Below are 26,113 nucleotides of genomic sequence, written 5' to 3'. Positions count from 1 at the left end.
ATTCTCAAAGCAGTCCAGTAGAACTTTTGATAATCATTCCTTCAAAAGCAGTTTACTATCATTATCTTACATGTTTTATATATTATGTCTTGTGGAATTTAAAGTGAAAGGGTAATGTTTTGATCCTATTGAGATCAAGCTTTCCTACCTTATCAATGGAAGTACTTTTAAAAATGCATACATATAAATCACTTTCTTTTATTTAAAAAATTGGCCAGCTATTTTAGAAAGTGTTTTACTCCCCCTTTAGTTGGACAAGGCTTTAGATTCCCTTTTCTTTCTGGACCTTGATTTTTCCAGTGGGTGAGAGAAATTCGGCAGTGGTTAGCACAGGGTCACCGCACACCCTGCCCTCTGCTGGCTTCCCATGAGGCTTCAGTTCCCCTACTGTCAGCCGCATAGTGTTAGACCCTGGTCTGGTGAAAGGGCCCCAGCTTTGGGTTTATCATATTTAAGCATTTGTAACATTTATAAGAAGTGAGAGGCGAAAGGGAAATAGAGACCCTTCCCCCACAGCAGATGTTAGTTTTGGATTGTTGGTCTACTATACTCGGGTTTCCCTTCCCTCCTCCTGCATGCACCCATCACTTCTTCCAGGGTGAAGTGCTGAAGAAAAATCACTTTATGAATTCTAAAGGTTGACTGTTTCCTTGAAACACAATAGAAATTTCCAGTAGATGTCAAAGATAACTGCCACTAGCCAGAGGTGGCTAATGAAGTTAAATTCTAGATTCAGTATCATAGTCATGTGACCTATATTACATGTGCTCAGTAGCCACTGTGCATATGTACACGTCTGTTCCCACAGAAAGTTGTTGGATGGTGCTGTTAGACATTTTTATCTAGTCATTAGTGCAACATTAGGACATCTCTGAAGTTGTAATACATAAACTAGATTTTTTTCCTTTAGATCCAAAATGCATAAGGAGCCAGTAGCCTTTTAGCCTTTTAATGTAAAGCTTAACTTTAAAGGCTTATCCAATGAAACATTGTTTTTCCACAACCCCTACCATATCTTCTTCAATTCAAATCTAACTGGGACTCACTCAGAGTGTTCTTCTGAGGGGGGAAAGCAACAGAACTCAAGCCAAATACAATCTGACACTTCATTCCACACAGCTCAGCCCTCTATATCTGAACAGTTAAAATTCAGTCTTTTATTTTGATCTTTAAAGTTCTTCTAATTTTAAATTTTAATTCCCTCCCCCACCAGTGTGTTAACATCATCTTTCCTGTATTGCGAATAGCTAATGACCATTTTTCTCTGTTGCAGGTGAATGCACAATATTTGCAGCTGTTCGTGATTTAATGGCTAATCTTACACTGCCCCCTGGTGGGCGTCCATAGACACTATTGTTTTTAAACCAGGAAGGCTGACAAATGAGACAAAACAACAAAAAAAGTCTGAATTCAGCCTTCAGTTTAAAAAAGGAAAAGGACTTTTTTGACTTTAAGAGCTAACTATTCTAAACTGGCAAAAATTTTCAGGGTGCACTTCTTTCATCAAAAATATCATCAATCTTTTGTATAGTGAACTTGTATAGTGTGTTTAAATGGGACACGTTTCAAACTAGGTAATTTATCAGTGTCCACTTGCCAGTAATAGAGTTAATATTCTGTTTTATACTATAAAGTTATGAAAATGCCAAACTTGTTTATTTAATTGTTTTCTTATGTTTTGGGTGTAATAGTCCTTTTTTATTTTTGTTTTGTTTTTTAAGGCAGGTCTGTCATTTTTGAATACTGTAAAACTGTGATAAACTTTATATTGAAGCTGTATTTTAATATGACCGCTTTGAATCCTTACATGAAAATGTTCTGGGAGTTGTTATAAACACATCCCAAAGAAGCAATATTTAATAAAACTAGGTTAAAAAATGACACTCACTGTGTGTGTATAAGCTCTCTAGACTACTTAGGGCCTCCCTCCATCTTTAACCTGGGGGGTCCAATAATTAATCTGAATTTTGACCAGAAACCTCCTGTTTGTTTCAAGCTAATTTATCTTCTTCAAACATTTATAACTGGACTGATAGTAACATTTAGCACCTTGATTGTCTTTCAGCCTAGGATTTGGGTACAAAATAAATCTAGACCAGTGGTGGAGAACCTTTTATAGCCTGCAGTGATACAAACAGCCCGCTGCAGCACATGTGCCATAGGTTTACCACCACTGATCTACTAGTCTTTGAGAAGAGAAAGCAAGTGATTCATACTAAAACGATCCCAAATAATGCAACCATTCTCATCTGCTGAGGATGTGGGAACTTTCCTGCTAGGCACATTTTATTCACAGGATACTTTTGCATACAGTATTAACTAGGACACAAAGAACTTTAGAGTTCTACTCTTGCCTGAAGTTTCCGTGCCATTTCTTTACCTCACTTCACTTTTCCTTACCTTCCCCAACAAAACTGAAGTTACTCAATCAATCTGAATTTAATTTGTTGTCAACAAAATGATAGAATGGTTTATTTGGAAGCAACCTGGTCTAGTCATTTTGAAGAGTCCAAGATTCAGGCCTGCCCAGGGTCTAGTGGAATATCAGGTACTGACACATCTCAGCAGGGTTTCTTCTTGGAGCACTGTACTGTTTCTCCCAGTCAGGGACTTTTGAGCTTCATAAAACAATCTGAAGCAAAGATCTTCTGGTGACTTGATGTTATTTGGAAAAGGTTTTAAAATGATATACCATTCTGAGTTATCTGCACACTGTAAAAGTAGTTCACCATTAAATTATAGATGTTTTGTCAGATTCCACTTTAAGATAATTTAATTTCTATAACCACCAAATTTTAGTTTCAAGCATCTCACTGCAACAGTGTATCTGTTCTCAACTTCGCTTGATTCTCCATTCACATCTGGTCAGAGGTGAGGCCTTGTCTTTCTTCTGTCTTATTTCTGCCTTCATCTCCTGCTTCTCACCCAACTCTGTTGCTAGTCAGGAACAGGTTTACCCTTCCTGTAGCTTACCTGTTTATCCTTCTGTTTTCAGTCTCCTTATTGTGGTACTTGCATCAGTTTGGCAGTTTACAACGTCTTTATACAAGGGCCAGCCCTTTTGTGTTTGGTGCTGAATCTTTTCTTTCATGTAGAAATCTACATGTCATATACAAGAAGAGTTTTTATGGGCAGAATAATATTGTTTCAAATAATTTTATAAACAGACTTTCCAGGTATTACTCCTTTTAAGTGTGGTTTTAAAATGTTAATTGCACTTTTATACATAATGCATTCATTTGGGCACTTTTTGCTAATTATAACTCATCTTTGAATGCATTGTGCAAATCAGAATAGCGATCTGAACAATTTGCTTTTGGTGTTTATTAAGAGTAAGCCCATAAATTTGAATTTTGATATCATGCTTGGTACTTAGAAGTGACACATACTTTTATTAGAGCTTGAGAACTTTAGAATTTGAATTGTGAGTTTCATCACAAATCATATATGTTGCCTCTTTTGTTACCTAAGTTCAATCAAGGGGACTGGATGCCCATAGTGATTTCCCTCAATAGGTGGTTTGGGACTTAAGTGTTAGGTGTTTTCAGTGTGATTTTAGTATTTACAGTAATGAATAAATTTTATACACGTTTCAGAGAACTACCAACTTTCTCTAGTTAATTTTGATGAAGATGTTTTGGACTGTAGTCTGGTTTAGCATTAGTTTAGCCTCAAGAAACTGGTCTTGATGGCCAACTTTTTCCTGTCTGCTGAAATGCTGTTTTAAAACATAAGGAAATGCTTTTAGAGTTAGGAAGGAAAGAGAAAACTTAACAGAATATACCAAGTTATTGGTGGTAGGAGCCGAACCTTACATTTGAAAATGGAGTGAGCTGTGCAAAAGCATAAACTGAAATATGCATGATTTTGAATTTAAATACCACTAACAACTGTCGCAACTAACACAGTGACTTGTGCACCTGCAAAATGCTAACAGTCATTCTCTGGACTGGTCAAACTGGTAACTTCAAGAAGTGACTTAGAATTTTGCCACTCTGAATTCTGATACAATTTCAACATAAAAGCTGTTCTTTAATGTTTGTTGTTTCCCCAAAGAAATACCTATTACACATTTTTAAAGAGGTGAGGTCTTGCTGTGTTGCCCAGGCTCACCTTGAGCCCCTGGGCTCAAGCAATCCTCCTACCTCAGTTTCTCAAGGAGCTGGAACTACAGGTGCATGCCACTGCTCCAGGCTTCAGGTGTTCTTGATAGGATATTAATCTACTGAAAATTTTAAGAGAACTTAAAATTGAAGGAATAGAAAAGAATAATGTTAATGTAGGGTCATTGTTTCCTGTGGAGTTTTTCATTTGATTTGATGGAATGGACAGGGTGTCAAAGGTTATGATTTGAATTCCCGTAGGATGGATTGCATTGAAGGTTTAAACGTAAAGAGTAGGGGAAGCCAGCCTGCTCTGCCACACATCTCCAAGAGCACAAGGTCTTACAATTTTCTATGAATTGTCTCCACTTCCAAGTGGTCAATGATTTATTCAGATATCTTGCCCAATAATTTAAGTGATGAAATTATTTTATCTAGATCAATGTAAAATTATAGCTGTTTATCCAGAGCCTGCTATGTGACAGGCACTGCTTCAAGCATTTACAAGGTTGTAGTTAATGCCCCCAAGCATCTCCAGGTAAGTATGAATGTCCTCTTATGGATGATCATTAGAGGCCCAAAGGATGTGAAGCAATTTGTTTAGGATGAAGTTAGGATTGCTGAAAAACAAATTACTAAGAGGCAGCTCGAGTCCAGAGCTACTGCTTCAGAACCCTTAGTTCTGTATGTTGGAGAAGGCGTTAGTGTTTACACTGTTTTTTCAAAACCATGTAACTACACAAATTTTCCAAACACAAGAAATTCACTAAAAGCTAAAACTGACACAACTTCTGTGTCATTTGGAGTTGACAATCTAATACCCTAGTGACTCTTGGAGTTTCAAATCATACTGCCTTGTGCAGTCTAAATAATTACCCTCTGACCTTTCCCCCATGCTTTGGGACGCACTTAGCTGGCTTGGGACTGCCCTCCAGAACTCAGCACCTTGCTCTGTGCCTCAGCCTGGCAATCAGCGGCCACGTTTCACTAATGCCTAAATTTGCTCCAGCCAGTCTGCGGACTTAAAAACGCGGTAACTGTCTTCAGGATTGCATAATGCAAGGCGTATACATAACTCAAGAAATATTCCTTGAGCACTTTCTGTGTCTTTACAGATTATCAGCAGTCCCTACATCTGGAGAGGGAGTTTGAGGGGCGGGGGCGGCGGGGTTTGGATCTCAGTTTCGGGGCCATGCGTGGGACATAAAACTTTCAGGCTGAGGTTGCCTGGGGAAGCACCAAAGTACTTCGCACAGCTACCACGTACAATGGAGTGGCCTTGGCATAGCGCGGAAACGAAACCGCCCGGCCCCTGGGTTCTGTACCACGGCTTTCGCAACCTCAGGCCTGCGCAGTGAGGGCCTCTGGGCGGGGCCGCGCCTGCGCCTCGGGTAGCGCCCAGGCTCCAGCGCCTGCGTACTGCCGTCCTCCCCGCCCCCCTCTCCGGCCTAGTGGAAAATGGTGCTGTCAGAACTGGCGCTGCGCCTAAACTGCGCCGAATACAAGAACTGGGTGAAGGCAGGACAGTGCCTGCTGCTGCTGCGTAGCTGCCTGCAGGGTTTCGTTAGCCGCGAGGTGCTCTCCTTCCACCGCAGCCTGCTCGCCGCAACCCCCGCCTTGGGCCCTCGCGCCACCTGCCGCGGCGGTTCACGGTGCACCCCGCGCGCTCGCCAGGTGAGCACCTGGCCGGGGGCCTTGACCGCCGCCCCTACCTTATCCCGTCCCTTTCCTGGAGCGCAGAGCGTCCCGTTCTCTTTGCGGGGCGGGGTCAAACATGAAGCCTCGAGGTCAGGTTCCCAGATGCCGCCCTCCCTCCGGAGCGGCGGGGGTGGGGGGGCTTTCACCGCCGCCCCCTGTAGTTTCAGCCTCAGTGTCAGGTGTGCGCGGAGTGGAAGCGGGAGATTTTGAGACATCACGTCAATAGAAATGGAGACGTGCATTGGGGAAACTGCCGGCCAGGCCTCTGGCCCAGCGACGCCTGGGAGGTGGCCAAGGTAAGCACCTGTAGCCTGCGGGAAGGAGGGCGCGGTGGGTGCAGTGCCGGGGAGCCGCTAGTGGTTCCTGTAGAAGCCTGGGCCTCCAAAGAGAGGTGCACAGATTGGCTGGTCTATCTGGGGAAAAGTGTCTAGACAGCTAGAGTCTATTAGAGTGGACCCGATCCAGCTTAGTGAAATAGAAGTATTTCAGTTTGCAGCCCCTGCTTGGGAAACTATTAAATAAATTTCAGCAGTAAGTGCTGGGTGGGACAGGATGTAGAGTGAACGGGGCATAGAAAGAGAGCTATAAGTCGTGTTTGACGTTGGGCTCATTTGGGATACAGGGTGTCATGAGGATGACAGAGGAGGCCGAGGGAAGTTAAGGTAAAATAGGAAGAACCTAAATTGTTCAGCTAAAGAATAAAACTTTGAGACAGTGGAGGTAAGGTAAGTAATCAGATGGAAACTGTTAGACCAATCTTCACCTCTTGGCAGTGTGACTTACTCTGGATTTATTGGCCAAGTGTTTTGACTTACTGGTGTTTGCCAGAAGCCCTACAGTGGGAGGAGCGGGAAGTGAGAAGTAGCTTCCTAACACAAAGTAACTTTTGGAGTCAGTATTAGCTGGGGTAGCACCTAGGAAGGAGGTGATGTTGGGCCAGCCTCTGTTCCCTAACTTCAAAAATGAGGCAAATGAACTGTGTCTGACTTAGCTGTCATGGAACAGTAAAGCCACCACACCTACATCCTTCTCCACATTTTTTTAAATTGCCACCATAGAGTTGTCAAGAGAAAGCTTTTCAAGAAACAAGACTACCCTTTATTGTGACTACCCCTCACCTATTTGTTCTCTGTTGCTGTTTTCACAGCCCTGGGATCCCTTTGAAGCTGGTGCCACCTGCTTGTGCCACTCTTTACTCCTTTTTGGATGTTTTTGAGGCAGAGAGAGTTGAGGCTGATCCTTCTGCCTCAGTCTCCCAAGTGATGGGATTGGAGAGATGTGCCACCACAGTGGTCTTCTCTTTGTTGCTGGCTACCTGCAGACTGAGTCCAGTCCAATTCTCTTACTTCCTGGGTTTGCTTTTCTAACAACCTAGGTCCACTGTACTCTCCTGTAGGTCCACACTCTGGAGCTTGTGGGCACAGGAAATCTCATTGGTCAACATCCTACCTACCTTTGGCATGCTTACTCAGACACTTCTGGCACCACCCTTTGTCCCTGTACTGTGATCTTTCAGACTTTTGCTGTGCTCGCTATTCTCAGTAGTCCTGTCTTCCAGCCTGCCTTTGTCTTGCCAGCAGCCCCACCCAGTTCCCACTGTCCAGCATTATAATCAGCCCCTTGTGGTTAGCCTGGTCTTTTTCTCCTTTCTCTGAACTTGCCTGACCCAACTCCAGCCCTAATGATACCGTCATCTGCTTCTGCTCAGACAAGAATTTCACAAAAGAGCCGACTGGTTTCGATTTGTTGGGCCACGCCTCTCTCTTGGCTCAGGTTCCCAGCTTTCCTCACCCAGCTCCCGTTCCCATTCCTCCACCCTCGCCGCACTGCACACGTGGCTCAGGCTTACTGGAGTGGATGAATGCCCCCAAACACAGACTTCCTTGTCATTTTGCCACACCTACCAGCTTATGCACAGTCCCTGCTGTAAAAAAAGGGAAGAGGGCATCTCCTCTCACTGCACTGTCCTAGTTCTTGGATGTTAAGTCACATCCCCTCCCGCCTGCCCAAGGAAGTCTTCAGTCGTCTTTCTCTCTCCCAGCTTGTTCTCATTCCCAGATAAAAAGCTCAAATCTCACCTTGGTTTATTAATTTAAAAAAGAAAAGTGGTAGTGCACACCTGGAATCCCAACACTCTGGAAGTCTGAGGCAAGAGGATCACAAGTTCAAAGCCAACCTGGGCAATTTAGGACTTAAAGCAAGACCCTGTTTCAGGGCTGGGGATTTAGCTCATGGCACAGCGCCTGTCTGGCAAGCACAAGGTCCTGAGTTTGATTCCCGTTACCAAAAAAATAAAAATAAAAGTAAATAAAAAGAAGGCCTTGTCTCAAAGAGGGTAGGGTAGGTGTGGATAGGGTGGGGTGGGTGGGGGTGAGGGTGGGGCTGTAGCTCAGTGAGAAGGCTCTGAGTTCAAACACCAGTACTGACAGAAAATTTAAAAAAAAAAGGATCAAGCAGCATTACCATATAACCCCGCAGTTTTAGGTACATACCTAAGGGATATGAAAGCAAATATCCACACAAAAACATGTCCACAAATGTTCTATACAGCACAATTCCCAGTAGCCACAAGCTAGAAATAACTCAGATGTCTACCAGCTGATGAAAGAACAAACCATACAATGGAATATAATTTTGCCATAAAGAGAAATGAAGCGCCGATACTTGTTACGATGCGAATGAATCCTGACAACATTATGCCAGGTGAAAGGAGCTAGTCATATATTGTGAGATTCTATTCATGTATGTAGTCTGCTGTGTGACTCATTCATCCAGAATAGGCACTTCTATAGAAGACAGAAACAGATGAATGGTTGCCAGGGCCTGGAGTATTATGGGAGTAATAGCTAATAGATAATGGGGTTTCCTTTGGGGGTTATGAAAATGTTCTAAAATGACTGTAGTGATAGTTGTACAATTCTGTGACTAAAAACCACTGAATTGTGCACTTTAAATGGGTACATTATGTCAATAAGCTGTTTTAAAAAGTTCTCCAATAAATACTTAGAAAATAAGATTTAGGGAAAAAATACAGCTTCCCTTTGGTCTGCTCTCGCCAGTTGCCTCCCTGTTTCGCTGTCTGCCTCTCTGTATGCTCAGCAGAGCTGCTCTGGAAGAGGACTGGGCCCTGTTCTCTTTCCCTTGGCTTCCGATACTCCGCAGCTTACCCCCACCCCACCTCTGCCCTGCCACTCCACCGCCTTGGTGACCTTTGCCGGCCTCATTTTTCTTACCTCTCAGGTTGGCTGAGTTGCTCGGTCACTCTTCTTGAAACACTTTGGCTTTGTGACTTCTTGTCTCATGCCTCTCCTCCAATCTCTCCAGGACTTTCTTAGCCTTCCTTGGATTCCTGGGCTGGGTCTCTCCTACTGCTTTCTTCCCTGTTATTTTTCCCAAGCCTGTGGAGTTAAATGCTGCCTTTGTGCCGACAGCCACCAAATATGTGTCCCAAGTCCTGCCCTTTCTTCCGGACTCCAGATGCATGTATCCACCTGCTTCCCTGACCCTTCCACTTCATTGCCTCACCGGGACTTGGTATTTAGTCCTACAGTGTCTAAAGTGGGCCCCCCACCCAACCCCCATTCCCACCACGAACTTTTCAGATTAGAGCCATCCTCATTTTCTGTCTTTTCCACTCACTACCCCGTTCTGCCCCCATTTGTACTTGCAAAGCATTTTTGGATTCTTCCTCTTTATCATCTACATGTCACACCCCTCACAATCCTACCTGGACTCTGCCTCTGTTCCCTGCCTGCCACCGCTGCTGCTCCAGGTTCCTCTGGTTGATTCCCCAACACAGCAGCGTATGTCCTCTGCAAATGGGAATCCTGTCGGTTCATGCCCGTGCCTTCATGGCTTCCTGAGACCTTGGAATAAACTTCCTTCCTGAGCTGGTGAGGCCCACCATGATCTGGCCCCTGTGAATTTCTCCCACTTCATGCCCTACTCAGTGAAGGGACAGCAGAGGGTTGGCAGTGATAGTAGCACCTGTTTCTTACCACTGTGCACTCACCAGAGGGGACATGGTGGCACACAGTATAATTTTTAATTTTTTAAGAGGCATAAAGGAATTAGGCAGAATTTTAAAAGCATACTCACAAAAAACTAGAGTGTGGGCCTTCAAAAGGGAGAAAGAGGCACCTCAGGGCTGGGAGCTGAGAATACTTGTGTTTTTAGACAGTAAAAACTGAAATTTTTAACTTTAGAGTCACATATATTGGGCTTGGTTTCATATATGAAAAAAGTGACAGTACACCCACAGGTAGGAAGATAACTCATTTTACAGAAGGGCAACAGATTCAGAGAATTCAAAGAATGTTTTAGGCCAAACAGATCATGCGGTATACTTTTTAAGAAGCTGCTTTCACTGCAAGGAGGCAGTAGAGCCTCACTATTGGCTTCCAGTTCTGAAAGGGAATAATTATGAAAGTAAAACTGTCATTTGGAAGACACTGGTTCCTATCTGTGAGAAAATGCCAAACAGGACACGCTTTATAATGCAAAAGGAAACACAGCCGGCTCAGAGCAAACTAAGGTTCCCTCTTTCCTATCTTCCTCTCAGCAGCAGCTGAATTAAAGTTTCTTCCATTTCATTGCCTTAGTTTGTCTGTGATAAGTAAATTGGCTGCTTTGTTTCCTTTGCAGCATCCATAATAGACTTTTGGAGTGCTCCTGTCACTGGCTATTAAGGCATGAAAAGATAGTACTGGCTACTGTACCTTTTGTAGGAGCAATTTAATGCACACAAAACCCTTAACTACATGCGGCTCAGGTGTCTGATTTCCCCACCATAAGAAAGATAATCGCAGTGACCTCTGGGGTGCATTGGCAGACAGCACCAGCATTTTCAGAATACCAGTGCCAGCAGCACTGTAGGAGGCAGCAGAGTTGCCTGCATAGTGAAATGCATTTGTTTTCAGTGCAACAGATCTCTTAGTTAATGTTCTTATTGAGAGTCATTTTTCATGTGTCATCTGTTCCTTTCCCTTGGCAAGAATGTACCCTTGAGACTCCTTGCCGGGTAAAATTGTGTCAAGATGTAAGCTTGGAAACATTTCAGGAAAGAAATATGCCCAAGTCTTGCTATAACACCATTTTTGTGGCCCAGGCCATAAAATCCTGCTAAAAGCAAGATTGTGTTAAAATGTATCTCAAATCCCAGGATTCCCTCTGCATCTCCTATGTAGGTCCCGCTCACACCATTGACACCACTATTGCCAGCATGTGCCAGCGAGTAGCGTGTGCCAGGCACTGTACTCATGCCCTACCTACATTCACTTACTGAATTCTCACCATAGCCTTCAAAGTGTTATCCATTTACTGATGAGGAGCCTGAGGAGAAGCAGCTTCCCTAGGGTCACACAGCTGACAGGTGGCTAAGTTGGCAGTTGGATTTAGCCCTGTCACACTGTAAAACCCAAATTCTTAATGGTACCATACTATACTTTCTCAGGTCACTTAGAAAGCATCCAGTTTGGAGTAACTATTATTTTTAAATCTTCTTAACAACTTAGCCACTGAAATATCAGTAGGAAAAAGAACCTTCTTTTTGCTTACATACCATTAAAACAGGACAGGAAACCAATTATTTCCCCAATTGTATTTTGAACTTATGAGGCTCTCACTTGAAACCTTAGAGTATAAAAGCATTTCAAGTCATCATTTGAGAAACAGGCAATTAACTGCTTCTCTGCCTCCTAAAGCTGGAGGAGACTTAGGTGCCCCGTACCATCCCCTACTACAGGCCTTCATGCCCCGAGGACTGACAGACAAACGAGGACCTGAGGAATGTGATGCAGTTGCTCTTTTAAGTTTTATCAACTCCTGTGATCACTTCATGGTTGATCGAAAGAAAGTCATAGAGGTAAGAGCTATCAGATTCAAAATCAAACACTGAGTCAGTTAGGTCGGTACTGGGAAGGCCAGCAGTGAGAGACACCCTGTGACGCTAAGCCAGCTACGTGGGCATAATATAGCAGTCCCCAGAACAGCAATGTGCAAAGAAAGTTAGGCTTAGGTCCAACGCTGGCATCATTGGGCAGGCTCATGCCATGAGCACCTACAGTGATATCCAAGTGCCCAGTGCACATGCAGTCAAGAGCTATCCATTTAGTTCTTCCTAAGTAAAGTTTCTTGGCAACTTGTTGCAAGAGCTATATGTTTAGTTCTTTCTAAAGTTTCTTGGTAACCTCTTACCGTGCCATTTGCCATTGAAATATATGAAACTTGGATTTCTCTTCCCTATCTGCCATAAACAGAAGCAAAAATATTCTGTTACTTTACATATGGCTGGGCATGTAGCTCAGCGGTAGTGCTTGTCTATTATGCATGAAGCCCTGGGTTCCATGTCCAGCACCAGAAAAAACAACAGAATGCACCGTCCTTTCCATTGTGTGCCACAGAATCCTGCTCTTCCAAATCTCAGTGGCTAGTGATTACAAGACCAGATGATATAGAACTGAAGAAAATATTAATACTGATGGATAACATTGTCAGAACAGTTCACTATGCTTGTGAGATATTTTGGGAGATTTAGATTTTTCTCTAGTCCATCAGAGAACAACTCATAAATTAATACTTTGATGGTCATTGCAGCATCCCTGGATTATTTATAATATGTAGAGAAAATGCTGTGTATTTGCCAGTGTGGCAGTAGCTGGAAGCATTAAAAAATCCTTCACCTCACAGAGCCAGAGACCTATCACAGTGGTTGACCCGGTTTGATCTCTGTCAGCCAAGAATGTGGATGACTATGTAAATTGTATAATAATATATGATAGTACCATTTTTCTTAAAATGTAGACAAAAGTTGACTTTCTTTTCTTTGTGGTTTCCACATCAGAAAACTCCCTTGACCCAACTTCCTGGCATTCCAACAATATCTAAAAAATTTTTGTATTGTCTGCTTCAGCCTGCGGGTGTATCCAGAGCCAATATGTGTGCTCTTTGACAGGCTGTTTTCAGTTAGGAGATTTGGAAAAATGTGAAATAGCCTGCCATATGCAAGAGTTTAAGGGCTACAGAGGGTTGCAGACTTATTTATATTTCTTTCTGTCTTAGTTACTAATCACTGGTACAAAATAGCCAACTTATCTCCCACAACTTAAAGAAGAGAGGCTTATTTGGGCTCACGGTTTTAGAAGTCTCTGTCCATAGTTGTCCATAGCTGGCTCCAAAGCAGAAACACCATGGCAGAGGGCACAGCAGAGGAAAAGAAGCTTGCATTATGGTGGCCAGGAAGCAGAGAGAAGGGAGAAGTCAGTGAGGGAGAAATACCCTTCCAGGTCACGCCTCCAGTGACCCGCCTCTAACCTGGCTCCACCTCCAACAGTAGCTCAGCTATTGAACTCATTAGAAGATGAATCTAGGGATGAGTGCAGTATGGCACCCCTTGATCCAGTCACTTCCAAAAGCACCTCTGACAGAGTTTTGGAGGGACATTCTAGATCTAAACCATAACACTCTGGTTAATGTATTACTCACGTGGCAGGGGGTTGAACATTGCTGCAAGCGTTGACCATTTTATAGGCACCTACAGGTCACATCAGAAACTTGTGGATTATTTGGAAACTTGCTCCAACAGCATAGGAAGGGGAAAAGGCTGAACCACTGATCTTTGCCTGATTTTTATCTTTTTGTTCCAGGAGTCTTATGACCAAAATCTGGCTTGTAGTCATGTTTTATTTGTCCTGCTTGGCTTTTAAAATTTTTGAGGTGAGCATGGCAGCATATGCCATAACCCTGGCTATTCAGGAGGCTGAGGAGGAGGAGGAGCACAAGTTTAAGGCCAACCAGGGTAACTTCGCAAGACCCTCTGAAAGTAAAAATTAAAAAGGGCTGGCAGTGTAGTTAGTGATAAAGTGCTTCCCTAACATGTGTGAAACCCTGCCTTCAGTCCCCAGTACTGCAAAAAACAAAGCAAACAGCAATTTCAAAAAAACCCTACATTTAAAAAAAATCTGAACTTTGAAATTCCCTTGAAAAAAATTAGAAGACCTGGTGACATTGGGCTCATGTACTTCCCATGTAAAGAGATCATCCATTTATAGAGCCCACTCCTTTAGACAGGGTAACCACTCTCTAGTTTGTCCCAACTGGGGCCAGCTTCACTCAGGTTATGCCTGCCCATCAGAGACATTTTAGATGTGACCCAAGGAGGACTTTACTTTTTGATGTATGCTCTTGCACAAGTTGAAATGAAATACAGATCCGACTTGGGGACTGCAGAGCTCACTGTCCTCTGTACAGATCGGAGCATGTGCCAGGTTATGTATACGGTTCCAAGGAAGATCTGCCCCTTCTCATCTGATGACCACACTTGCTGATTTTTTAATTAGCAAAGCTTTTCTGCAGTTTTTCTGTGGAGCTATAAGATCTGTTTACCCTGTTGACTTTGAAGTCTTTTATCTTATCTTTCTCTAGGTGATTAAGTGCCGTAATGAGATCATGCACTCTTCAGAAATGAAAGTATCATCTACATGGCTTCAGGATTTTCAGATGAAGATCCAAAATTTTCTGAATGAATTCAAGAATATCCCAGAGATTGTGGCAATATATTCTAGAATAGAACAGGTAAGAGTCATATTTAGCAGTTCTGGCATACAGAAGTAAGGGTTCAAAAATAACCACTCACTTAGGATTTGACATTTATTAAATTTAAACTAAATTTTGTTTTATTTTTTGTGGCACTGGGGAAGGAACCTAGGACCTTGTGAATGCTAGGCAAGCGCTCTACCACTGAGCTCCATCCCTGGCCCAAAACTGAATTTTAGAATGTAAGCAGAGGAAAGGGTAAGTGACGGCAGTGGGCTGAGGGTGCAGGTCAGTGATAGGGTACTTGTCCAGCATTTGTGAAGCCCTGGAGCCCCTCCTTGGCACCAGCACCAGGCCCCCTCCCCCCCAAAAAAAACCCAAAATACAAAACAAACTAACAGAGTAGGTTAAACTCAGTAAACAAATCAGTTCATGTGTTTGTGTGATCATCCTACAGCTACTGACCTCTGACTGGACTGTTCACATCCCCGAGGAGGACCAGCCTGATGGATATGAAAATGAAATAGGAAGTTACCTGAGTGTAAGCCAAGTAAATGAAATCGAAATGGAATTACTGAAGGAAAAGCTTCACGAGATGTACCTCCAAGCAGAAGGACAAGAGGTGCTGCCCGAAGAGGTAAGGGAAAGGGTTCCATTCTCTCTTGTGAGGAAAGACAGGCACCAGAGAGGGGGAACAGTTTGTGTTGACATGGTTACTAGTCAAATAATTTCCAGAAGTTAGTATTTTTTGGCACTGATCAAATTACATCTGAACAAATATTTTCATTCAATAAACAAGCATTTGAAAAACACACAAGCATTTGAGGGCCTAACTATGCTGCAAACTGAAACAGGCTAAGGGCCACGCCACAATTTGGTACAAGAAGCTTGGGAGCTTCAATGCCCGCCAGGCACAGGCATTGCCCAAAAAAGCTTTGCAGAGGTCTGTGGGGATGGAGTGCATGACTTCAGTAAGGGTTTGGCAAATTGGCAAAGGAAGAATGATGTTCCTGGTCAAAGGAAGAGTGTGGGGAAAGGCATGAAGGACGAGTTTGGGCCTGAGCAATGGCCAGGTGACCACTGAAGTACGTGCAGGCAGGAGTGCGGTAGGGTGAATTGAGCCTCGGTTTGGAAGGTTTTCTGTGCCATGCCATGGAATTTGGGCCTTCTTCCCCCTAGCAGTGGGGAACCAACAGATTTTTTAATTTATTATTTTGAAGGTAGTAAAATACAACAGAACAAGACAGAACAAAGCCAACTACAAAGACAGAGTAGTGAAATTGGTACAGAACGTCACAGCAGGTTACTGGGATAACAGTAATAGGTATCACAGTATATCTCATTACCTTCACAATAGTAGTTGTTCTTTCAATCACGTATAGCAAAATGAAGTACAGAACATTATAGAACTTATCAAAACAGATTATTGAATAGAACAATACCATAAATCAGAATAAAGCAAAACAGTAGTAAAAATATTTGCCTTCAAAAAGATGGTGGAAGGAAATCCCCCCTATTTGCTATATTGCATATGGTCAACCTCCCAGGAGATGCTCAGATTTCTGGTTCCCATTTGCTAACGGGGGGGACAGGAGAAGGGGGGTAGGGGAAATGGGATGTTTGACTCTAGGCCGTGTACTAGTAGGTTCACTATTGCTTAGTAGGGAGCAGGCTGATTGCTTGGTTTCCCAGCGTCCTAAGTTCCAACATGGCGTGGATCTCAGGAATCATTGGTGGTTCTCCCCCTGGGGTGGCCTCAGCCTGCCACACCACAGCCACTTACCAGGGAGGCGAGCTGCTTGCTTGGTTTCCCAGCGTCCTAAGTTCCAACATGGCGTGGATTTCAGGAGACAATGGTGAGCCAACAGATTTTTTAAATAAAGAAGAACCATAATGTCAGATGTGCCTTTTCAAAAGTGAACTCTTACAGCACTTGGAGGTCAGGCGAGTGGTGACTGACTGGCTAGGGGCATTGGGTTGTGTGAAGGAGGGAGAGGCAGCACAGAAGCCGGCCCCTGGGAACTTTACACCTCGGAGCTGACAGATCTGAGTGCTGAGTACATTACTTGGGACCTGGCACAAGGCTGGAAGAGTAGGAGACGAGGGCTAAAGGGTCACCAGGGTTCTTACATCTGCAGGCTAGCAACAGGCTCAAGTCCTGGTAGGGAACACAGGAGGCAGGAGTCACCTTTGTTACGAGCAAAGTATAAAAGAAACCAATAGTCATAGGACTGTATTCTGGTAAGGTTCAGAGATATTCCAGTCCTGGCTGCATTCAGATTCACGATCACCAGGAAACTGTTCACCTTCCGTTCCTCCTTGGCAAGGAGAGTAGTTTGCTGGTTACTTCATTAAACAGCGGGAGTGGCTGTGTAACATGAAGCATGTATTTCATTTACGCAGCTGTGCTCCTTCCTGGCTCACACGCCTCTGTGAACTAGATCTGATGTTTTAGACAGTGTGGTGAGCTCTGTTAGCCCGACGACTGGCCGCCATTGGTGTTTGTGTGTGCCTGCTGTGGTTTTTAAAGTGATGACTCAGAATGCTCAGCTTTTGCTTTTCTAAAGCCTCTGGCTTTATTTTCAGGTGCCATTAGAACCAGACTCAGTTTTCTTTCTGCTGCTGCTTCCAGAAAGAAGCATTTCAGAGTAAGAGAAGGTAGCCTGAGGCCCAGGCTCACTGCCGAGCCCTCAGTGGTTCCCTCTCCTCTTGTGGGAGCCATAGTTATTTACTTGTTAGTGTAACCAAGAGCAAAGTGTGTGAATAGCAACATGCTCGAGCCAGGATGCTGATGGTAAAGAGGTGGAAGGGGACCTGGTGGTCATGTTTCCATCTCCCTGGCTAGCCAGGAGAGGTGAGGGCCCTAAGGAGCTGGTGCTGGGGTGCAAGGTGGGCTAGAGGCCTCTGTTTCAGGTCCCTTGGCTTTGCACATACAGTGCCGCAGACCTTGGCAGCATGGGGGCTTGGCACCTGTAAATTTCTAACCCTCATTTTCTCCATTTTACAGAAAGGAAATAGGGGTTAGTTGGCTTGTCGCTGGGTCACAAAGTCTCCAGGAAAAACTGATGAATTCTCATTTTTCATGCTTTCTGCTCAGTAGACCATGACATTCTTTCTCATATTTCAGGTGATCAGAATGTAGGTTGGGATTGATTGACATGTCGTTGCAAGGAAGTTGAAGGTCAGCTTTCCCCGTGTGTGGAACTTAACCTTTTCTGAAAGTTCAGTGCTGTATAGGTTATCCATGTTCTTTAGGGTTAGTCTTCAAAGTCAGAGGATTCAATAAGACCACACACTTCAGTCAGTTGAACATGTCATCAATCATAAGACATACCATTATTTTGGTTCCTTTTAAGGCAGAAAACATGCTTATTGTGAGGTATTAACCATAGCAAGATGCATTCTCATTTGAGGTAATAGGATATGCATCCAGGAATCAAGAAATATAATGATTACATTATGAGCACAAGACTGTGAGTATGGTCTAAGACCTGTTTCTGCTCTTCATTAAAACCATAGAGGTAAGGTTGGAAGGCTAACTTGATGACAGTGATCAACAGTGGTAAGTGTGACAGTTCCTGAGACACATTGTGGAGCAGCAGGCCATGCCACAGAGCACTCGGCACCTCTGTTCCTTTCTGTTAGCTTGACGAGACTTAATGATCAACAGTATTATTAAAAGGAGCACACATTGAAATGCACTGTGCTACGTAGCTGCGATCATAAGATGCTTTCCTCTCTAGACCCAAATGGTAGGATACACAGAACATGTCACCAGCTTGGGCCTACTTGCCCCCAGAATTCATTCAGGTGCCACCCAGGTGCCCTCCACAGAGTCCTGCCAGCCCTCAGAGCTCTCTTAGGATCTGGAAGCTTAAAATTTCAACTAGAAGCCAGGCATAGTGGTTCCCACCTATAATCCCAGCATTCAGGAGGCTGAGGCAGGAGGATTGGTGTGAGTTTGAGGCCAACTAAGGCTACATAGTGAGTTTATAGCCAGCCTGAAGTACATAGTGAGACCTTGTCTCAAATGACCAAAGAAGTAATAATAATAAAATTAAAAAGTAAAATAAAATTTGAGCTAGAGAACATTGAGTGGAGCAGAGGGATAAAAAACATGTAAAATATTTGCACAGACATTAAGTTCATTATTGATCTCTTAAACTCTGGTAAAGGAACCACCTTCCCAAAGGCCCACAGGGAAGTTTAGTGAGAAGGGGCCGTGACATCAGGCAAGGGACACAAAATAACACCTTATTTGCTATATTCTAGGATATTTATTGAGCACTTGCTGACCAGGCACAGTTTAGGATATTGGTGTGCATCCGCAAACAGCAGACAAAGATCTTGTCAGAAGAAACAGGTGTGAAAGACTCAGCATTGTGTGGGAATAGTGTGGGGCAGAAGAGGAAGAGATACATCAGAGAGTGGAGGAAGGGGATTGGGGTGGCAGAGTTGGGAATGAGTGTTTGTGGTGGTCAGGGTGGCCTCACTGGGAAGGGGAGCTCTGCGGTAACCTTGAAGGAGGCAGGGCTTGGTCCTGGGCATATCTGGAGAGGGGCAGGCGGGCAGAAGGAGCTGTGAGTGGAGCAGCCTGGCTAGAGGAAGAGGAGAGGAAATGTGTCCTGGGTGAGGTCAGAAGCCAAGGGAGAGCAAGTGGGTCCTACTGGGCCACTTGAGCCCTTCCTCTGGGGGTTGGAACCTAGCAGGCCTTTGCAAGTGACAGTGACAGGACCAAAGGACCTGAATGGTGACACCCTGGGGGAGGTGGGGTGGAGACTGAGATGAAAGCAGGGAGACCCTGCACAGATGAGGTAAGAGATGGTGGGGGTGTGGCCCGGGGGAAGTATGCTGGCAAGGGGACAGGAGGGGCCAGAAGCCAGCTGCCGCCAGGAGCAGTGAGGGAAGTGGCTGAAGAGTGAAGCAGTGCTCGGCCCCTTTTCTGTGGCCCAGTGGACCAGGGTGCAGCAGGCTGACTCTCAGCGGGCCAAATGTTTCGGAGATAAATGTGGGCAGGAAAGAATGTACCCAACTGGTGCTAAGTGCTCTTAGTAGGTCATTTCAGGTCCCCTCCCCAAGACTTCTAGACAGTGTTAGTGTCTTCTTAATTTGTAAACCTAGAAGTCCATGGGTCCAAGAGCTCTAATAGGTCAGATGTCCTGATCAGAGTCACATAGCTGGTTAAGTGACAAAGCTAGGCTTTAGCGTTCAAAGACTGTGTGGTTACATTTCATTATTTTTCAAATATTTTCAGTTTTCTATCTCTACTTCCTTTACATATAAATGTGCACAAGCCTCCTTGTCCTGTTTTTGTTTTTTTGACATAGGGTCTCACTGTATAATGCAGGCTGGTCTTGAATTTGCTTTTGTAGCCCAGACTGGTCTCAAACTCACAGTGATCCTCCTGCCTCAGCCTCCCAAGTGCTGGGATTACAAGCATGTGCCACCACACCTAGCCCTCCTTGTTCTTAATAATTTTTATTTACTAATTGTTTTTCAGTGCTAGGTATTCTCTACTACTAAGCTACATCCCTAGTCCCCCAATAATCATTTTTTAAAAGCCTGCTTTGACTCTTTCTCACCCCAAGCTGTGAACACCTCTTAGGTACATTGATTGTATTTCATGTTTTCTGCAGAGGGAAAATGTGAATTGTAAGGCACTTGTTCCTATTGGAAAGAATGCGGATGGGCGTGGGGGTTTGAATGGGGCAGTTGGTGAAGGAGGAGCAAAGAGAAAAGAAAGTGCACAATGGAGCAGAGCAACTCTGAGGGACTGTGGAGACCATAGGGCGACAGAACAGGGATCATAGGTCCAGTTGCCAAGTGAGCTGGCCTGGGAGCAGGCAAGGAGGGCTCTGTGAGGGCCAGATGTCCTGGAAGCCAAGCCAGCCAGTACCAATGGGCATTGGTGGAGCCTTGGGGGCACCAGACAGGAGCAGGAGACTTTTGTTCAGTGCTCCTGATTATTGATGCATGCTATGAATAAAGTCATTGGTAGGGACTTCCTTTCACATTTGCATGGGTTCTCAGTTACTACTCAAAGCCCAGGCATCTCACAGGGACGTGCGACTGGCCCGAAACCCCGTAACTGACAGCTCCAGTCTACCTTACTAAGCACTATCAGTTCCTGTCCTTCTCTATACCTAGCTGTCTCTCTCGGCTTTCCCTAGTCATCCTGGGCACAGCCTCGCCACCCTCCCCCACTCTTCCTCCCCTGACAGCCAGCATCTGGCTGCTAAAGTGACTTACATCACAGTAGCCCAAGTGCTGGCTGAGGTGCCACCTCACACCTCCCTGTAAGGAAGGAATCAATCATGTCCCTTTCTAGAGTGTAGGAGCTGACAGTCCATTAGGGGAGGGCACTGCACTATTCTTCATTCAAGTTTAGAGAATCTTGACTTAGCTTGGGATTAAGTCAAAAAATATTCCCCATACCCCAAAATGTAGTAAGCACAGTGACCAGTGTGGGCATTCTGGGATAAGCCTAGTGAAAACACTTCCGTGGTATTACATTGGCACCTTGTATTGGGTTCATTGTTGAGAGGTATATTGCTGGGGGATCCTGGAAAAAAGTATAATCTTTAGACATGGCAGTTCAGGCAGAGACTATTAAAATAGAACTGGATCAGAATTAGAACTGCCTTCCATGTCTAAAAGCAGATCCTACAAGGATGACACTTTTGCAAAGTAACAAATGTGCCAGGTTAATTACTGCAGCATCATTAGAGCAGGAGGTTTGAAACATATTAAAGTATGAAACATCCATAATTGAAATAATATTTAGCCATTAAAAAGCAATGAGACGCTTCTTGATAATCTCCTATAGAAGAGATCAGTTGAGGAATTCGTGGTATAATGCCACTTGTATTTTTTAAAAAATGTCCAAAGATACACTTGCATATGCATGCATGCAGTTCCCGGGAAGAAGCACAAAAGCATCATTATGCTCACCTTGGAGGACAGGAGCTGAGTAACTAGGGACAGGGTTTAGAAAAGGACTTAATTTTGCCTTGTTGATTTTCAAATTATTGCCTGCACATTTACTCGTATTAATTTTATGGGCATGAATGTATACTTAACAGTAATAAACGGGCAAGGCCAAATTCAAAGTGAAAGGGCTTCATTTTTATGTATGTACATACATGTACATACAAATGTAAACTAAAACCCTTCATATCAATTCAGGAAGATCTAAAGCAAAGGAATTTCAGAAGACAAGCAAACACCTCTTTTACAGTTTCCTAGGCCACTGTCCTGTGGCTTGTTTGGTTTGAGCGGAGACTGCCTTGTTTTAAAGGGCTTATTTTGTTTTCAAACCTAAACCTGTGTGTGGACAGATGCCCGTAAGGCAAGGTTTCTATCTCTTGCTGGATACATGAGCAGCAGCCAGTCCTCTGCTGGGGTAGGACGTACTGGGGCTGGAACCCAAGGCCTTACGCATGCTAAGCATGTGCTCTACCACTGAGCTACTCCACCCCAGGAGCCAGCCTGGAAGCTAGTAAGCTTTTAATGGGAATTAGAAATCTGCTCCAAAAACTGTCCTAAACTGTGCTTTGTATGATTTCCTCTTACAGATTTCAAGTCGACTAGAAGTGGTGAAGGAATTTCTGAGAAACAATGAAGATCTTAGAAATGGCCTTAAAGAAGATATTCAGAAGCTAGACAGCCTCCATCTACAGCATCAAAAACCAGATTCAAAGGAAGCTGGGAGACAGACACCTGAAAGAAAGGCCTGAGCTGAGTTTAGGCATGTGATGTTTTTCGTTTTTATGAGATAGGGTCTCACTATATACATGCTGGCCTTGAACTTGTGGCAGTGCTCTTGCCTCAGCCTCTCGAGTGCTGGGATCACAGGCATGCACCATCGTGCCCGGCGGCTTGTGATGTTAGATCAGGACAGCATGGCTCGCCTCTTTGATGTCTGTTCTCTTATGGGAAACCATGGTGGACACACAGGAGTCTCACCTGGCTTTCTTACGTCCTTGTCATTTCCAAAGCCCTCTGATCTTTAGTGATTCAGCATCAGTTCCCTGGCAGGTTTGTTTAGCCAAATATACCTGAGGTCACTCAATTGGTTTTAGGCGAATCAACTTTCTATCATAATCAAAAAGCATTTTTGCCCTTGTGCCCCAAAACCATGCTAATGATGCTCTTCCTGTGGCATTAATAGCAACTGGCTGGTTTCCTTCAGGAATACAGTTAGCATAAGTAACCATCTTCAATGTTTACTCTTTTCCCCTCCAGTGCAGAGAATGAAAGCCTTCCCTTTCATCCTAAGTTGCACTTCGACACAAACGAAGCGTGTGCACACAGGTCAGCATGGTTTCCAGCTCAGGCATCCTTTTCTATGCAGAGGAGGAAGTTTCCAGAGTACTATAGCCAAATAACAGGTTTTTCTTGTCCCAGACTTGCCTCTGAATCTTCGGGGACAGTTTTGTCATAATCATAATAAACTTGGGGTTGTGTAACATAAACCAATCAGAAAACCCTAGCTCTCCTTGTGCCGTCACTCGCTGTCTCCTGAGGGCTTCCTGGTGTGCCAAGGGTCGGGCCAGGCCTGCACCAGGAACTCACACGGACCTCTGTGCCCCTGGCAGGTGTGGCCTGTCCCTGCTACCTGCTGCCTGAAAGCCTCCCATGTCAGGACCTCGGTGGAAGTGTTGGGCTAGAAACCCTTCCTTTTTGGAAGAAGTCAAAAGGGAAACATGCCCAGAAGGCAAGTTTCTAGCCATTTCAGCTTGAGATAAACAAAACTGTTCCTAGCTGGCTTGAGCCCCCTGAGGCCATGGGTGGGGCCAGGTAGTGGGAGGTCACTGGGACCTCAGGGTTGGGCATGGTGGCTGTGTACGTGACCCTTGGGAAGTCAGGTCCCCAGCAGGCAGGCTCAGACTGTCTTTGTTCATATCTCCAGTGTGGAGCACGGGGCCTGGCCCGCAGCTGGTGGTGAATGTTTGTTTGGCTGAAGATTTCATCTAGGTTACTAGGAGTATGTGTAAGCGTGCATGTTAGTTATACTGTTAACTAAGCCTGGTCCTCCATTATGAAATTTAAGAATGAAACTTCTCAACATTCTTATGGAAACTCATTTTCTTTTAGCAGTTTCACAGATTCATTCATATTTCCTTTCTTTTACCCAGAAAGTATTCTGCTTCTGACTTTGTCAGGTTTGTTCCTGAGTGGCAATATACACTGTCCCATGGTGTTCAGTGATCAGTGGGGTTGGCCTCACTGGCGTCTTCCCCTCCCTCTGCTCATCGCCAAGACCACTTGTACTAAAGTGGGTCGGGTCATCTCTGAACTTTTGGTGACAGAATCACCTGGATGAAATGCTGCAGGCAGAGCCTGAGGGAGATGGGTGTACTTTGCCTGTTTACTGGCCCACAATGGCATCGTTGGAGAATGGGCAGAGGAAAGGGGTGTATATTTCTACCCCACTTGTCTCAAAATGCATTTCAGCTAATTCTGTAATCCAGAGGAGCGCAGCTGTGCCTGCTGTCTCCCACTTCCCAGTTGCTGTTTGGTCTTTAGTCTGGCGCTTGTGTACTGCTGGGGATCGAGTACGCTATGCCACTGCTGAGCTAGAACCTGCCACTTGCATTTTCTTCCTCCTGTTGTTTCATGAAGTTCCTTGAAAAGACTTCAGTAGTGAAGTAAGAATTTTCATACATCTAGCAAACTCCAAAACTAAGAAACTTGGATGAAATATCTCCTAGCTTTTAGATCCAGGATCTAGAAAATGTGGGAGCAAATAGGATCTTGATTCACTAAGCAACTTAAAACCTGATTTCTAACTTTAGAAACTTTGGAATATGACCCCTTCGATTTTATACCTGCATCATTCATTTTTCCTTCTATCCAGCAAGCACTTCTCAGATGTCAACCATGTCGCAGACCCTGAAGTAGATGAGAATATAAGGATTTGGAAGGTATGGGTGATAATGTATGGGTTGTCATTTTACAGGTTTATTTATCTGTTCTATTAAGTCAAAGGTATTGTTCAGAAAGCTTTATACTGGTAACATTTAGTTACATTGAAACAGAAAAGAAGACATGGCTAGAGAGGGCATTAAAGCAAATGTAGTGTATACAGAGAGGTCAACCTATGAGCACTTATTTGATGTCATTGTGCCCATGGGTGCCGGGGGCATGTACAACAGCATAGTTAACCAGCTATTAATAGAGAACCAATGGAATAAAGTGTAATGTCAGCTTTCAGGATGTTATGCAACTGTTAGAAAGACTGAGGCGATACTGCTGTACAGCAGTATGAGGTGATCTATAAGAAAAGCAAGGCTAGGGGTGTGGCTTGGTGGTAGAGCACTGCCACCAAAATTAAATGCACAGAAAACCAAAATGTTTAACTGTGCATAGCATGTTGTAATGCTATATGTATTTTATAATAACTAAGGTTTGAAAATCTTTTGGGGCTTGGGGTAGTTATAAGGAATTTGACTTCTTATTTTGTGTACACTCATATGACATTTTTACAAATGTGCACTCGTTTTTGTAAATGGGAAAGGGAGGAGAGATTAAAAGGAGGGTAGGGGAATGGGGAAAAGTCATGTACAAGTACAAATTCTCTGACAAATATGATCATTGTGTATATCTAAAATGCACCAATAAAATCTGTTGGAAAACAATAGATGTGCACTCATATAGTCTAAAGTTTTTACAATTAAAGTTATTATTTCAAAATAAAGAGAGGAGCAACGTAAATTCAAATTACAAAACCTCATGGTATTTCCTGTAATTTTTGGTCTCCTCTAGGGTAGGGTGAGCCCTCCGAATCATGGGAGGAAGCCCATCAAGCATGCTTCTTCTGCCTCGAGCAGCCTTTGGTTCACTGTGGATCCAGCAATATGATCTACTCTCAGCCTCTTCCTGGGACTCAATATGTATTTTATAGTTTTGGAAAAAGTCAAGAAAAAGATGACTTTAGCCATATGGCTGCCTTTGGCTTTATCAGGAAGATGGGACAGTATAAAACACCTGAATTCTGGGACATGACTAAAGTGTGTTTGTGACCAAAACTTCTGGAAAACTAGCTCTGCTAACTCAGAAAAAGTTACTGGCTTCGTAAAGTTGTGGTAGAGACCTGTTTTCAGTTTTCAGTTGTCAAGGTCAGAATGGATAGTGTTTGAACATTTGAGGAGATTCTGAAATGATTGTTATATGATTCAAAAGGCTCATTTTTTAAAAAATATTACTCAAATGGCTTAAACAGTAATATCTAGGCAGAAAAGGGCTAGATCTCTTAGTTGAGTGGCTGTGTTTCAAAGAAGTAAGAGTAGCATTGCATTAGAGTGGAGGTGTTGCCAGCTTTTGAATGTTTTTTTCCTGATCATTTTTACCTCTAAATTATAAATGTAGAGTGATAGGAAATTATCAACAGCTATTACCTCACTTTCCCTTACCAGGTTAATTAGAAGAAACCTACCTGCTCTGAAATATCAACAGACAATGGCCTTTTATTGAAATATATTCACATTTTTAAAAATACATTTTGTAAGATATGCCTAAAATAGATGAATCTCTATGCATGTAATACTCAGTGAGGTGAAAACATATCCTTAGGGTTGGGGATTTAGCTCAATGGCATAAGCACCTGCCTGGCAAGTGCAAGGTCATGAGTTTGATCCCTGGTACCAAAAAAAAAAAAAAACCCAAATCTTTAATGTTTTAATAAAAATCTTAACTCATTTTATAACTTTAGGAACTAGTTTTTATTACTCCACTGTAGTCTGAATTATCTGAAGTATTAAGAACTACTATTCCAGAAA

At 43.7% G+C, this 26,113-nt stretch overlaps 2 protein-coding genes across 10 annotated transcripts in view; both read left to right on the top strand.

The window, feature by feature from the left end:
- Med14 (mediator complex subunit 14) overlaps window positions 1-1,883 on the top strand; it is a 190,947-nt gene extending 189,064 nt beyond the window's left edge. For all 7 annotated transcript variants that reach the window (XM_063245712.1, XM_063245711.1, XM_063245710.1 and 4 more), the window contains one exon: window positions 1,274-1,883. In XM_063245712.1, the coding sequence (XP_063101782.1) occupies window positions 1,274-1,347 (74 nt within the window). In that variant the 3' untranslated portion in view covers window positions 1,348-1,883. The remainder of the gene's footprint in view (window positions 1-1,273) is intronic.
- Window positions 1,884-5,506: 3,623 nt separating this feature from the next.
- CUNHXorf38 (chromosome unknown CXorf38 homolog) lies at window positions 5,507-24,973 on the top strand. 3 transcript variants are annotated; one of them, XM_063245716.1, is made up of 7 exons: window positions 5,507-5,777; window positions 5,963-6,097; window positions 11,545-11,664; window positions 14,223-14,372; window positions 14,791-14,970; window positions 21,908-22,080; window positions 22,578-24,973. In XM_063245716.1, exons 1-6 carry the CDS (start codon window positions 5,562-5,564, stop codon window positions 22,067-22,069), a joined length of 963 nt encoding a protein of 320 aa, XP_063101786.1. In that variant the 5' UTR covers window positions 5,507-5,561; the 3' UTR covers window positions 22,070-22,080; window positions 22,578-24,973. The 3 variants fall into 3 exon arrangements, with proteins under 3 accessions (XP_063101786.1, XP_063101787.1, XP_063101788.1); XM_063245717.1 differs by lacking the exon at window positions 11,545-11,664 and having other exon boundaries at window positions 5,509-5,777; window positions 21,908-24,973; XM_063245718.1 differs by lacking the exon at window positions 5,963-6,097 and having other exon boundaries at window positions 5,510-5,777; window positions 21,908-24,973.
- Window positions 24,974-26,113: the final 1,140 nt, after the last annotated feature.

The sequence above is a fragment of the Cavia porcellus genome, unplaced genomic scaffold (genome assembly GCF_034190915.1).
Source record: "Cavia porcellus strain 051 isolate PalLab524CR breed Dunkin Hartley unplaced genomic scaffold, mCavPor4.1 scaffold_3, whole genome shotgun sequence".
NCBI classification, from domain to species: Eukaryota; Metazoa; Chordata; class Mammalia; order Rodentia; family Caviidae; genus Cavia; species Cavia porcellus.
The sequence above is the reverse complement of the archived record's forward strand: the minus strand, read 5'-3'. Positions and strand labels throughout refer to the sequence as shown.